At 46.1% G+C, this 12,913-nt stretch overlaps 2 protein-coding genes across 4 annotated transcripts; both read left to right on the top strand.

Annotated features, from left to right (window-relative positions):
* The first annotated feature begins 842 nt into the window (after positions 1 to 842).
* On the top strand, positions 843 to 8,442 carry LOC146866215 (perilipin-2-like). Of its 3 annotated transcripts, none has more exons than XM_085634661.1 (8): positions 843 to 946; positions 2,424 to 2,469; positions 2,570 to 2,765; positions 4,550 to 4,632; positions 4,900 to 5,185; positions 6,805 to 6,980; positions 7,330 to 7,464; positions 7,706 to 8,442. In XM_085634661.1, the coding sequence occupies exons 2-6, from the start codon at positions 2,440 to 2,442 to the stop codon at positions 6,900 to 6,902; spliced, it is 693 nt and encodes a 230-aa protein (XP_085490787.1). In that variant the 5' UTR covers positions 843 to 946; positions 2,424 to 2,439; the 3' UTR covers positions 6,903 to 6,980; positions 7,330 to 7,464; positions 7,706 to 8,442. The 3 variants fall into 3 exon arrangements, with proteins under 3 accessions (XP_085490787.1, XP_085490796.1, XP_085490804.1); XM_085634670.1 differs by having other exon boundaries at positions 900 to 946; positions 6,788 to 6,980; XM_085634678.1 differs by lacking the exon at positions 6,805 to 6,980 and having other exon boundaries at positions 900 to 946.
* LOC146866216 (perilipin-2-like) lies at positions 7,351 to 8,092 on the top strand. Its single transcript, XM_085640476.1, has 2 exons — positions 7,351 to 7,464; positions 7,706 to 8,092. Exons 1-2 carry the CDS (start codon positions 7,351 to 7,353, stop codon positions 8,090 to 8,092), a joined length of 501 nt encoding a protein of 166 aa, XP_085496602.1.
* Positions 8,443 to 12,913: the final 4,471 nt, after the last annotated feature.

Below are 12,913 nucleotides of genomic sequence, written 5' to 3' on the forward strand. Positions count from 1 at the left end.
AAGTGTTCTCCGACTCTTGGGGGTCTCTCCCCCCCTGTTGTGGGGTAAGGTGGCGGCCGCCCCCGCCCGCTCCCGTCCCGCTGTCAAGGCAGCGGGGCCCGTCCGCTCCGACCCCCCCCCTTCGGTCACCTCCCGGCTCCTCCTCGCACCTGGGGGCTCGGTTGTCGCGTGGCGCCTTCACTTCCTCAGCAGCTCGCGGGCAAAGAGCAGTCGCACCTCTGGGGGCCCGGCGTCGCCCCCGCACCTCCGTTCTCGGATACGGACTCTCCGCCGCCGGCCATCTCACCTGCGGGCCTCAGTCCGTCGTCCTGCGTAGATGGCGGCCGACCAGACCGGCCCTCCGTCCGTCCCCGACTACCACCAGCCAGGTGGCCCCCGACTCCGAAGTGGATGCTGGGCCGCCGCCTCCGCCCGCAGGCGCCCCAGACGCTTCGCCTCCAGTCTAGGCCGGCGCTGCTCCGTGCCCGGCTAGGCCTCAGGTCCTCCCGTCGTCCAGCCGCCCCTGTGTCCTCCGGGCCCGTGCTGCTGTCTGTGGCACCCTGCCGCTGTGCCCGCTGGAGTGCCGCCCCCATTTCAACTTTAACTGCATCATAAATCCATTTTATCACGTTCCTTGTGGCTGAGCGACAGCCTACTTGTGAAAATTAGACGAGAGGGATCAGTACTAACATATTAGCATAAAAAAATAGCTTTTTGCATGCAGTTGAATGCAACGACGTACTTAACAGCTGTCTTTAAACTTCGTGGGAGGGAGGGGATTAAGCAGGTGGGAATTCCTAGAGGCAGCGCGTGACGTACGATTACACTACGGCCTCTATGACGCTCCTGTGCTGTCACAGAGTGGGCTAAGCTGCAGTCTCGCGAGAAGCGCAGAAGCATAAATAACGGTCGCGCATCATACTTGATAGCAGAACGTTTTTGTCTGGAAGCTGTGGTGGTGAGCAAGGTGAATTGGGGAGGGGTTGATATTTCGACGCCTTAAATCGCCGGGATGTAGGTGGTATTTCTCCCCGTTAGGTAGTGTTAGCGCAAGGATTTCGTCCCCTCTGGAAGAAGTGGTGATTTATTTATTTTTTGATATACGCGCTGCAACATTTTCCTCTAGCGCTTAGAGGCTTCACTCGTTAACTTTAAGCGGGTAGTAGGGGGCGCTCGCTGCACTCTTCCTGTGTGACCGCGTATCAGAGGTCTCCACAGGGATTCCTGGCAGGGTTTCAAGTGGGCCGTGTCCTGCTGTTGCTGAGCACCGACCGGTCTTAAAAGCAGGTGCTGATACGGGTCCCTATCGAGCTTGCTATTTTCGCCCTCACCGAAAAAAATAAATCTAAACTCTGCGTGCAACCCTTCACTGCCTTTGGTGTAACTTCAAAGACACTCGTTATAGTTATTTCAGTCTCATTTCAGAAATCAAGTATTTTCAATATTCTAAACAACAAAGCCATAGTTGTTGCTTATTTATCTTGGGCAACTAACCGTCATTGACAAAACTGACTAGTCCTGGCCAGGTGCGCAACACCCATTGGGCTCACCGGGCTTGAGCCCCCCCCCCCCCCCCCCCCCCCCCCATGTGTGTCAGCCCGGCTGATACAGCCTCGCGGACTGGCGTCCGTCTAATTGCAGCCGCACCCGAGTACTTCACAGGTCTTTAAACGACCATTTACTCGTTAATGAGGCTTTTGTTGTGTTTTCACCCCTTCTTTACAGCCACTCTGCCTATGGCTGTAAGGCTAAGCCCCCCCCAATCTTTTTCAGCCCCCCCGAAATTTGGCTCTAGTTGCCTGCCTGGTCCTGGCTTGTTGTATGTTACTTGTGATATTGTATATCTGGTTGCATTCACAGAAGCAGCAAAATCCCAGTCGGGCGGTACACTACCCTACGCGTAAATTTCCAGTTTACGTGTGTTTAAGCCACGCCTTTAATTGCGTTGGTTACGCCCCTTTGATGGGACCCCCCCCCCCCCATTCCTCGCTTTGATTTTCAGCGCTCTTAAGTAGATAGGCTGCACTCTAAACGGCGTATGTGCAGCCCAGGAGCGTTTATGATCCGATTGAGGGAGGGGACCAACACTAAGGCTTGTTATAGCTAGCACATGTAGATATAGGTAAAGAGAACGCGGCAAACCACTAAATCCCTGTTTTACTGTCGCATGTTGAAAACGTGACCTATTTGCTTAAACGGTAAATGAGCCTGTGCATCCCTGGCTTTTGATTTCGCTCGAAGTCTGTCACAAAGCTGGGCAATAAACTCGAAGGTGTTAAGCTTTTATCAATTTAATGTTTTTCAGTGTCTCCCAAGACCATGGTTTTTCTGTGGGTAGTTGTCTGGTTTCTCTCGTTCCTTTGCTAATGTGTATTACTGGTGATAAGTAGTAGTTGCTACTGTGGCTTTCTCGTTACTTTGCTAATCTTTTATCCGTTCAATAGGATTTGCGATACCACGATGTCTTCGTTAGCAGCTGAGCATCCACAGGTAATGGCTGGGTTTATTAATTTACTTTTTTATTTTGAGTTAAGTAAAAACCAGTGACTTTTTTTTTACAGATGACTTGCAATGTTTGTTTCTTAAACAGAATGTGGTGTCACGCGTGATCAGCTTCCCCCTTATTAGCTCCACCTATGGCATGGTGTCCTCCGTCTACGCCAACACAAAGGAGAACCATCCCTACCTGAGGTCGGTCTGTGAAGTGGCAGAAATGGGAGTACTGACCGTCACTAACGTGGCGATAACGAGCGCCAAACCAATACTTCAAAAGATGGAGCCTCAGAGTAAGTGAAGCTAAAGGCTGCTTATTGCCCACCCCCCCCCCCCCCCCCCCCCGTTAAAATGTTACATGCAGTGCTGTTGCTCGAGGTTCAAATTTCTTTCACTCGGTGTTAAATTAACCATGCTTAGTCTGGGTTTGCAGATGGACTTCAGTTCGTAAACTGTCTTACTCGCCCTACTATTCCAATTTGTGACTGCATCCCTTGAAAGTAGCGATGTAAGCCACTTGAAGGGCGGTAGCTGCACTTTTAGCATTTCCCCATGGTAGGCTTGCTGTGGCATAGCTATTCTGATGCCGGATGCAGCAGTATGTTAAAGTATTGCGACTTAAAAGTTGACAGACTTCAGATAAATGTTAATGTAATGATTGACTACGGAAGAGTCTGAAAGTTTTTAGTGTTGTTCCTTTTTAAGTAATGTCTGTAACGCTACCATCCAGATTCCCCTTTGCATATTGATTTTGTTGAAATGTTGGCATTTTTGTTAAATGTCTTTGCTCGTTGTACCCTACCAGTCTTTACGAGCAGACGGGTCCGTTTGAGGTGTAGGCCTAACATCTTCTCTGGAGAAGTGCTCTTCGTGTTGGGAAGCTTGTCTCAGAAGGAACCATTACAAAAAAGTTGCGTTTTGACGGCAGGAAGTCAGTGATGCAGCTTCAACTTTTAGCCTTCCTTGAGACATGGATTAGTTGATCAGTAAGGGGGAATTACCGGATTGGTTTCGACATTGTGGTGGGCATGGTGTGAGCTCACAACTAGCTCTGCATTAAATGTTAAGAGCTAGTAAGTTATGTACCCTCCTTGATTTAAGATTGGAAAGTGTCATCCCAGACAAGTGCTGCAGACTCTACATAATGGCGGGATCTCCCTGCGGGATGTTACTGGCCCACACATCTAACGGTCATCAACGACTGGGTTCTAATCGCCTGACATAACCGTTGGAAAAGGAGTGTCTGAGCGCGATCGCACAAGCTTTTTCTGTATGTGGACAGGGTGTTAGACAGTTGCTGGCAACACAGGTGGCATTGGAGGTATGGGCTAGGGCAGGAATTCAACCTTTATGTAATCTGAGCTGCTGAGCGAAAATCATTGCAAGTTAATAATATTACAGTTCTAATAGTAGCTACACTGGACAAGATCACGTTGGTGACCACTGGGTCCAAGATTCGCAGCAGTGATCACCTCCGTGCATCAAACGGGGGGAAAAAGGTTTTGTCAATTTGGAATGCCTACACGTAGGTAGTATATGCTAGCTGTAGTGCCCATGGCACAAGAGTAATCATATCGGTGATAAGTCTTTGCACATGATTCAGTCAAAATTCAACTTTAAAAAGATTTTGGAAACCCAGCCATTTTTCTTTAAGCATCAGCTGAAGTGTTCTGAGAATGCACAATTGTCATACATGTGCTGATTTAACCAAGCAAAATTTCAACTTGGGAGGCTAGAATGCACACAGGAGAGCTACTGATAGGTAGAGCAATGTGCACCCTCCCTCTGTTTACAACTACTCTGTTTGTTTGCATACTGTTGTGTATATGCAATGAAGTAAATCTACTGCGCCCCCCCCCCCCCCCCCTCAATTGGAGTCATTATTTGGTTCCTCTGAATCGTACTCGTGACAGTGAGATCCGAACGGTCTACCTATACATGAAATTCCCGCTCTCATTGCACCCTCAATCTAAGTAATTTGGGTAGAGGCAGGCAGCGGCATGTAAACAAGTGCTCATTCAAACTCTATACAAACTGAATGGCTTTAACTGTAAAACTTAATATTCAATGTTTTCAGTTGCAGTGGCGAACAACTATGCATGTATGGGTCTTGATAAGCTAGAAGAGAAGCTACCAATATTGCATCAGCCGTCAGACAAGGTAATAGTTTCAACAATACAGATGCATGATGGTAGTATTTATGTATGGTTAGCAATACTGACTGCATGCCCTTTATCTGGATCTGTAGTTGACAATTCCTTTAACTTGCTGCTACTAATACTAAACTTTCATGCTGTGCAGCTTATTTCAATCCTTATACGTACTTTTGTAATTGAGAACTTTCCTATTCAGGCAATTTTTTATATGCTTAAGCTATACATTGAATGAAATACATTTGAAGTTTTATGCTCTTGTACTTTTCAATAGATTGTGTCCCAAGCCTCCGATATGGTTGATGGTGCCAAAGAAGCCTTATCCATTACAGTAACGGGTGCCAGAGATACTGTGGTGCATACAATCACCGGTGTGGTCGACAAGACCAAAGAAGCTGTTCATGAGAGCGTGGAAATGACCAAGTCTGTTGTACATGGCAGTATTAACACCGTGCTAGGCAGCCATGTGGTTCAAATTGTGAATAATGGTGTAGACTCTGCACTCACCAAATCAGAGACTCTAATAGACCAGTATCTCCCACTGACAGAGGAAGAGTTGGGTGAGTACATCTGAGGATTCGTTTAATTAGTCCCCCGTAAGTCTGTCTAGGATACCGACAATACAAAAAAAAACTTCAAATATAAACATCTTGTGTTGCATCCTGTTTGTGGTGGTGAATGGACTCTCTAAGGGCCTACTGTGCAGGGAAAGGGCTGGCTATGGAGCCTTGGTGTTGGCTGCTGCCCACTTTGCCATCACATTTTTATCTCTTAGCTCTCCGGGGGCCCTTGGCTAGTCCTTGTGTTGCCACAGTTGGTCAGGCTGAAAAGTGTCATTTGATCCACAGTCCACTTCAGACATAAGCCTTTAGTTGGCGCACAAATTTCACTGGCCTTCCCTCCTCTACTCAGTTTATATACTCCCTACCGGGCCTCATCTTCCTAGACTTCAACTTGCTCTTTTCCCACCATATGTCAACATCCCATTCCTGCACTGAACACTTTCTGGCACATTCCTGCCTATTTTCAGACCACATTCTATTGGCTCTTAAAACCATTCTAACTTGTCCTCAGACACGTAGTTTGTCTTCAGAGGCTCTTTTCTGCCCATAAAATGCCACAAAGCCCAAGAACTTAAATAGTCTTCCCTCTAGACACCCTCCATTAGCATCTTCCTGTGCAGCACAATCCATGGATTCCCACCAGTCTACCTTCCTCTACCCCCAATCCGGTAGAATTCCCGGCGATCTGCTTAGTGTGCGGCAAGGAGTTTCCTTAATCTGAAGCTCCTAGCGTGCCCCCAGCAGCATAACCAGCTTGTCGGCTTCCTTGGAATATGTAACCCCCACCCGTCCATTTTTCCTCCTGAAGGTCTACATTACACCACTGGGTGCTCTATTGCTTTAAATAAAAAGTAGCACTTTAAGCCCAGATCTTGTGTGGTGGAATTTTTGTTAAACTGTACATAACATAAGCTGCACTGTGCTTACATGGTGTCGAAATTGAAGTTTTTTTTTTTTTTTGTAATGCACTACATATAAACCTACATTTTTCCAGGTTACCACCCCAGTAGGATAGGGTGGTGGTTTAATTTGGTTATTGCAGAGACCCTTGTGTAACTTGCAGGTGCTACGCTCTGATTGTGGGTGGGATGCAGCAAAGATCTCCTATGAGTTACTTAGTATAAGTTTGAGGCCTTTCATGGCTGACGGACTTGCGTTCTCAGGAAACGCATAAAATACTTTAGACTTCAGTAGTGGTACTACGCAATGCACAAAACAATTGAGTTTGTTTTGCGGTATGAATGGTGTTTGTTTGGCTTTTTCATTTACGTACACATTTGAAATGGAGTACAAAAGCTTCTTGTTTCTTTTACCAAGGCAGGTTACTAAAAGTTGTCCTGTTACATAGTTCTCCAACAAGCAAATGACCCTTCTAACACGTGACATAACTTGCTCAAGTTAGTTGGTGTTTTATAAGGGGCTGGGGAGCTGATGCTTTTCGTTCCCTAATCATACTGCACTTCACACACTGTGCACCCATCACACTTGTAATGGTTACTCTGATTGCGGGACATTATTATCTACACTTCCTTAATGCATAAGTATGGTTTGAAGTGTATTGGGTTGGTAGGTTGTGGTCCTAACTTAAGTACCTAATAGTTTGCTTTTGTTTGAAGCTGCATGTGTGCAAGGCTTTGAAGATGGGGCTCAGAAGCCAAACTACTATATTCGAATAGGATCCTTGTCGAGCAAAGTTCGAAAGCGTGCCTTCTAGCAAGCCATAGCCCGATTGAGTGATGCAAAATCCAGGAGCCAGGAAGCAATTTCTCACCTCCACCATACAGTTGCCCTGGTAAGAAAAGCATTGCCACTGCGCTTATCCCTCGCTGTTTAGTTGTGTCTAGTGTTGTGCTGAAAGTCCGTACCTTTATTTATTTTTTTATGCCACTTTTGTTCCAACTCTGTGGGGTTGGAAATGTGCATTAAACATTTCTGTGTTCCATGCCTGCTGTAGTTTCCTTTCGATCAGACCCGTTAGACAGCTTTCAAAATGGGCACAAAACTGGACTTGCAATGTGGGATTTCTTATTGGTACTGCAGTGGTAAACTATCCACATTGACTGTACTCTGGTTACTTTCTTACTGTTTATCTGTTAACTACTGATCTGTAACACAAGGCATCAATGCACTTTCTTCTTTAGATGGAATATGCACGGAATAACATGGATAGCGCCAACCAGAAGCTGCATGATGCCCAAGAAAAGCTTTATCAGTCTTTGTTGGCATGGAGCAAAAGCACGGGTCAAAACTATGGCGAGGAGTGTAACGGCACAGAGGTAAATCTGCACTTGTCTGAGCTCCAGATTACTGCCTTTATGTTTAAAATTAGTTGTGCGGGGATGTAGTGCTATTTATACTGTCGCTTTGTTGCTGCAGCTGTGTGCATTGAACTGAAGTTCTGCAGAACCCTGCAAGGAGCTGCTGTGACTACATTCCTGTGCTTAAACTGATGCTAGTATAGGCAGTTTGGCATGTAGCCTTGTTCAAGTACTTGATTTGTTTTTTCTTTTTTCCCAGGATGTTGAGTCTCGTACCCTGGCGATTGCCCGCAGCCTTACAAAACATCTTCAGACCACCTGCATCACCTTAGTGTCCAGTATACATGGCCTGCCCCACAACATCCAGGAACAGGCTCACCACATGAGCGCAATGGCTGGCGATTTGTACAAGAACTTCCACTTGGCCTCCTCGGTCAGAGAAATATCTGACCACGTTCTTGCGACCACTAAAGGACAATTGGACAAAATGAAGGGTTCACTGGATAATATGGTGGACTTTGTTGTAAACAACACACCACTCAACTGGCTGGTGGGTCCCTTTTATCCCCAGTTGGATGGCATTCATCATACTGAGGCAAAGAACGTAGCGGAGGAGACGAACAGCCAGCATGCATGCAAAAGTTAGTTTGTAGCATGTGCACTGCAGCACTCACGTCTGTATACTAATTATGCCAAGTTATCTGCCACCTCTGCAGCATGGCTCCATCTAATTGTGATGGACGAGTTGGACAGGCAAGGCTAAATGCATAAAAGCTTGCGGAGAGCACGTGTATGACCATAATTGTATTTATCTTTAAGGTAATTCACTGAATCTTGCCAGTTACTGGTCTTGAGCACTTTTTGTACCGCACATGAATTTCTGGTGAACATGGTTTTGTTCTAAGTGCTACGGTATTATAAATCCTACTTGGTTGTAGATTTCATACTGGGTCACCATGTATTGTGTGTTTCTAGTAATAAACACTTCTAGCAGCATACTGGCTCCAGTGAGCGCGTTGTGTTCTCTTGGGTGAGTCTTTGGGTGGCACACTTAATGTTCTGATAGAATGACTCGTGTGCATACCTAATCATAACTGATGGAGGGTTGGGCTAATTTAACAATCCCTCCAGTCTCTCACAAGTAACTGAGTTTAGCATGTTCCACCTCATGGTTGCGAACTCCTGTGAAATGAATTGTTGGACCGTGCTTGGATATTCAAGTGTGGGTGTGACTGGGACTTACTTTGCCACACAACTCTAAGTGCACCTATTGGGTTTGCGGTGCAAACAGTGCAGTAACAAACTGGAGCAAATCTGAAGTAAAAGGGAAGGAGTGTGGGATGCTGGGATGGATAACAATTGAATAATTCAGTACAAGAAGGCCTATGCAGAAGATTAGTTTAGTCTTAAGCCAATTTATGTCCAGCACAGGGCCGGCACTTGGGCTGTGCGTTTGGTGCCACCGCACCGGGTGCTGACTTTGGGTGGAGGCGCCATGTTCATCCTTTCCAAAGCTCCTGATGCCGCGTACTTTGTCCCAGCAGTTTTCAGACCTCAATAAACGACATCTCCGGTGATTTAATGTTTTTCCTGGAGAGAGACTGGAGCTTTGTTTAGTGAAGTTTTGACTCCTCATAATGCAGAGGGTTAATATGCCTGCTGCTATCTCATTCACATCAAAGTGCATATAATATAAATGGGTCAATGGGTTACTACTTTTGTCGGAGATCCTTTTGTTACTTGCAGTTTAAAAGTTAAAATCCTAATAGAGCAGTAAGCTACTAACTACCATCAAAGAGCTGCATGCAAACTGCAAGGAAAATATTAGAGCTATATTTTTGCCCAGTCTTTCGTCCCGTTCCCCCCCCCCCCCCCCCCCCCCCTCCCCCTAATATTGCAAAAGGGGTTCATTTGGGTAGAAATCAATTCTTATCATTGAAGAAACCCGTAACCATGGGGTTATATTTTAAATTCAGAATTTGTGCTTTTCCAGTTCAAGGACTCTATACTGCCTACCAGTATGGATGACATGTGACTCCTACTCCTTGTAGGTCTGTATTATGTAACATTACCTATATACTGATCTACACACACACTTGTCCGTCATGCGTGTGATGTAAAGTATTGACTTCTTAATCTGGAATGAGGTGGCACTATAAAACTAAATGAATCCCAAGACTGTGGTTATGGAGATTTGCGGGGCACTGTCAAATGGTGATAGTGCAGGAATCCATGGCAGTTGGGGGGGGGGGGGGGGTGGCTGCCGCCCACAAACGTTGCACAGGGCGCCACCAGTGCTAAGGCCGGCCCTGGTCGAGCAATACCTCCTCACTAAACTAATAATCGTTGCTGGACAAAATGGACTAGATTTAGTTTGTAGGGCAGAATGTTCAGTTACAAACGTGACCATATTCTGCCTGCTAAATCCGTGGTCTGACCACTAATTCTGTGTCTGGGGAAACGGTTTTCTGACAGTGGTAGCTCTTCCACTGAGCCATAATCGGACTGCCTGAAGGTGTAGGGGTCCATTGGAGTAAAGTCGTCAGACCCTCTCTCCAACATGGAGGAGATGACTTGATAAAGAGCATTCATTTTATCTTTTCACCACCAGGAAATATCTGTTGGTGGCAGGCAGAAGAGAAAATGGCCCTTTGCTTCACCTGATGCTCATCCACCCCAGACATGAGTCCAGGAGACAACTCCCTGTTTTGGGGGTGGGGGGCTTTTTCTTTGGTACACTCTGGCCCTAAAGATAAGCAGATAATGCTTTCCTGGCTGACAAATCTTGAGGTGGCTACAGCAGCTCTGACCACCATGCAGACCCAACCAATGGCATACGATGTTTAGGGGTTCAGGCAGAAGCTCTTGTGGCCCACTATCCTATTCTTCCCTGCCATAGCTTGACAAACCATACCTGCCAAAGCAGTTCACCTCGGCCATGAACTGGAAGAAACCCCAGAATTGCAAGCAAAGTGCTAACTAACAGATGAGATTAACAATTTCCTCGTGTAGAGGGGGTTTGATATCCACATTAATTCAGATTTTAGTGGTTTCAATATTCCTATGTATAGTTGGTGCAGTGCCAAGCTTGAAAAATTTAGACTTGTATCGCGGCTCGTGCCATTTTCACTAGGTTGCCATCGTTATCCGAAGAAATAGTCTTGCTGGGAAGATTGTTCCTGGTTTTTAATAAAGGACTGGTTCATAAATATTTCTAAATTGGTTGTGTTCCCAAATCGCCTACGGACTCTATGGACCCCTCTTCCTAGGCTGACAGTCTAGGAAAAACCTATCTGGATAACTAAGTTAATAGCTGCTATTGCACAGTTAGAATTTCAGTAATCCCTTGTCCTCAATGGATACACTCCTCTGTTTTAAAATTTCAGCCACACACTGGCATTCTACTTTGTGCCTCTTCAACTTGATAGGTGACCTGGAGGCAACAACACCATCTATAAAGGAGTCCTCTGTCCTTGCTTAAACCAGGCAGGATCTTCAATTATGCATGCCCCATTGGCACTTTCCTTCAATGTAAGTGCCAAACCACCTAAGGGGGATTCTGGCTAATAAATTGAACAGTCTTATCATCCTCTATCAGGATAGTTTCATCCCAGGTGAAGCTTGCTCAGGGAAAACTGAAGGCATTCTAAAATGGTGGCAATTTGTTTGGTCCATGCCAAGAAGGATTTGACAAGATCCATTGGTGGTTCCTAAAGGAAAGGTACTCCAGATGGGCTTTTGTCCCCGATTTTCTGTCTAGGCGGGTGTTTACCAAATCAAAGGATTCTCATGTTAGAATCTGAACTCCTATGGCACATCGGGTGCAGTGTCAACGAAGCAGGGCTACCCCTTTTGACACCACTAGTAACCTTGTATACAAAACCTTGATCCAAAAAGGTTCAGTTGTGCAATAACATTGGTAGCACGGAGCATAAGTATGCAGATGTCTTGACCACAGATGTGGAATTCTCTACCCCGCAACAGAGGGAGGTCTTAAAACTTTATGGGCAGGATTCAGGCCTTAAGATGCATCTACAGATGTTGCAAATACTCAGCCGTTCATTACCAGGTGCAAAAAAGAACCTAAAACCCAGATTCTGCCATCCAGTAGGCTAGACACGCTAGTAATACTCGCTTCTACCATGTCCAAGACTGTTCACAGTGACCTTTCGAGACCACTGAAGAGGGACTCAGTCCTGGCATATCCGTTCTCTCGTGGTTAGGGCAGCTACAATCAACCAAGATAAATGCACCACCCAGATTATATATATATATATATATATATATATATATATATAATCAAGGCTCGGTGGGGTATCCAATGCAAGCAGCACTCTAACACGGCTTAGCTTTCCCCCAAGTAAAGCTTTATTTGGTATGCAGACAGCTTTCCTCAGTCATTCTCCCAAGGCACACGACCACAGCCTTACGCGTTTCGTTTGCACTTCCTCAGAGGCATCGGTCGAAAGAGGCATGACGGGCCACGCCTCCCACTTTATACCCAATCACACGCTGCCATTCAGCTGCTCCAATGAGACTGTATGCAAATAAAGCTTTACTTGGGGGGAAAGCTAAGCCGTGTTCGAGTGCTGCTTGCATTGGATACCCCACTGAGCCTTGATATTACAAGCGGCCGTCCAGCCGCTAAGCATGCACCACCCCATGGACTAAGGGGGTCATGGAGTCTCCATATGTAATTCCGAAATGAAACGAGTCTTGTGGATCAGCGGCACATCTTTCCTTGGGGCTCATGTGGAGCTTTTAATTGGCATTAATTTAAGAGGCATCCATCAGTGGACTGTATTACGGACTACGCATCCCAGAAACCTTTGCATACAGTCTCATTGGAGCAGCTGAATGGCAGCGTGTGATTGGGTATAAAGTGGGAGGCGTGGCCCGTCATGCCTCTTTCGACCGATGCCTCTGAGGAAGTGCAAACGAAACGCGTAAGGCTGTGGTCGTGTGCCTTGGGAGATTGACTGAGGAAAGCTGTCTGCATACCAAATAAAGCTTTACTTGGGGGGGAAAGCTAAGCTGTGTTCGAGTGCTGCTTGCATTGGATACCCCACTGAGCCTTGATATATATATATATAATCTACTGGCGGTCGCCAGTAGATAGTTATCGTTAGGACCGAGTTCCCATAGGAAATCTGAAAATTCTATTTTGAATAACTTTGGCTCCGATTGACGAATCTTCGTGAAATTTTCAAAACTAATGGGGCGCTCAGCTCCTACCCTGAAAGTCTCTGGGTGATTCGTCAAGCTGGGGCTGAGAAAAAAGGGGGGGTCCCAAAACCCGTTTTCCCCATAGGACCTTTAGTCGAAGGTACAGCCCGAACGGCTGAACAGAATTACTTGAAATTTGGCAAAGAGGTAGTCCTCTTGTCATGGAAGTGCCTTTTGCATATATGGTGTCAATCTGTTCAGTAGTTTCTGAGAAAATTGCAGTTAAAAGTACATAAATACC

The sequence above is a fragment of the Triturus cristatus genome, chromosome 2_1, assembly GCF_964204655.1.
Source record: "Triturus cristatus chromosome 2_1, aTriCri1.1, whole genome shotgun sequence".
In the NCBI taxonomy this organism is placed as follows: Eukaryota; Metazoa; Chordata; class Amphibia; order Caudata; family Salamandridae; genus Triturus; species Triturus cristatus.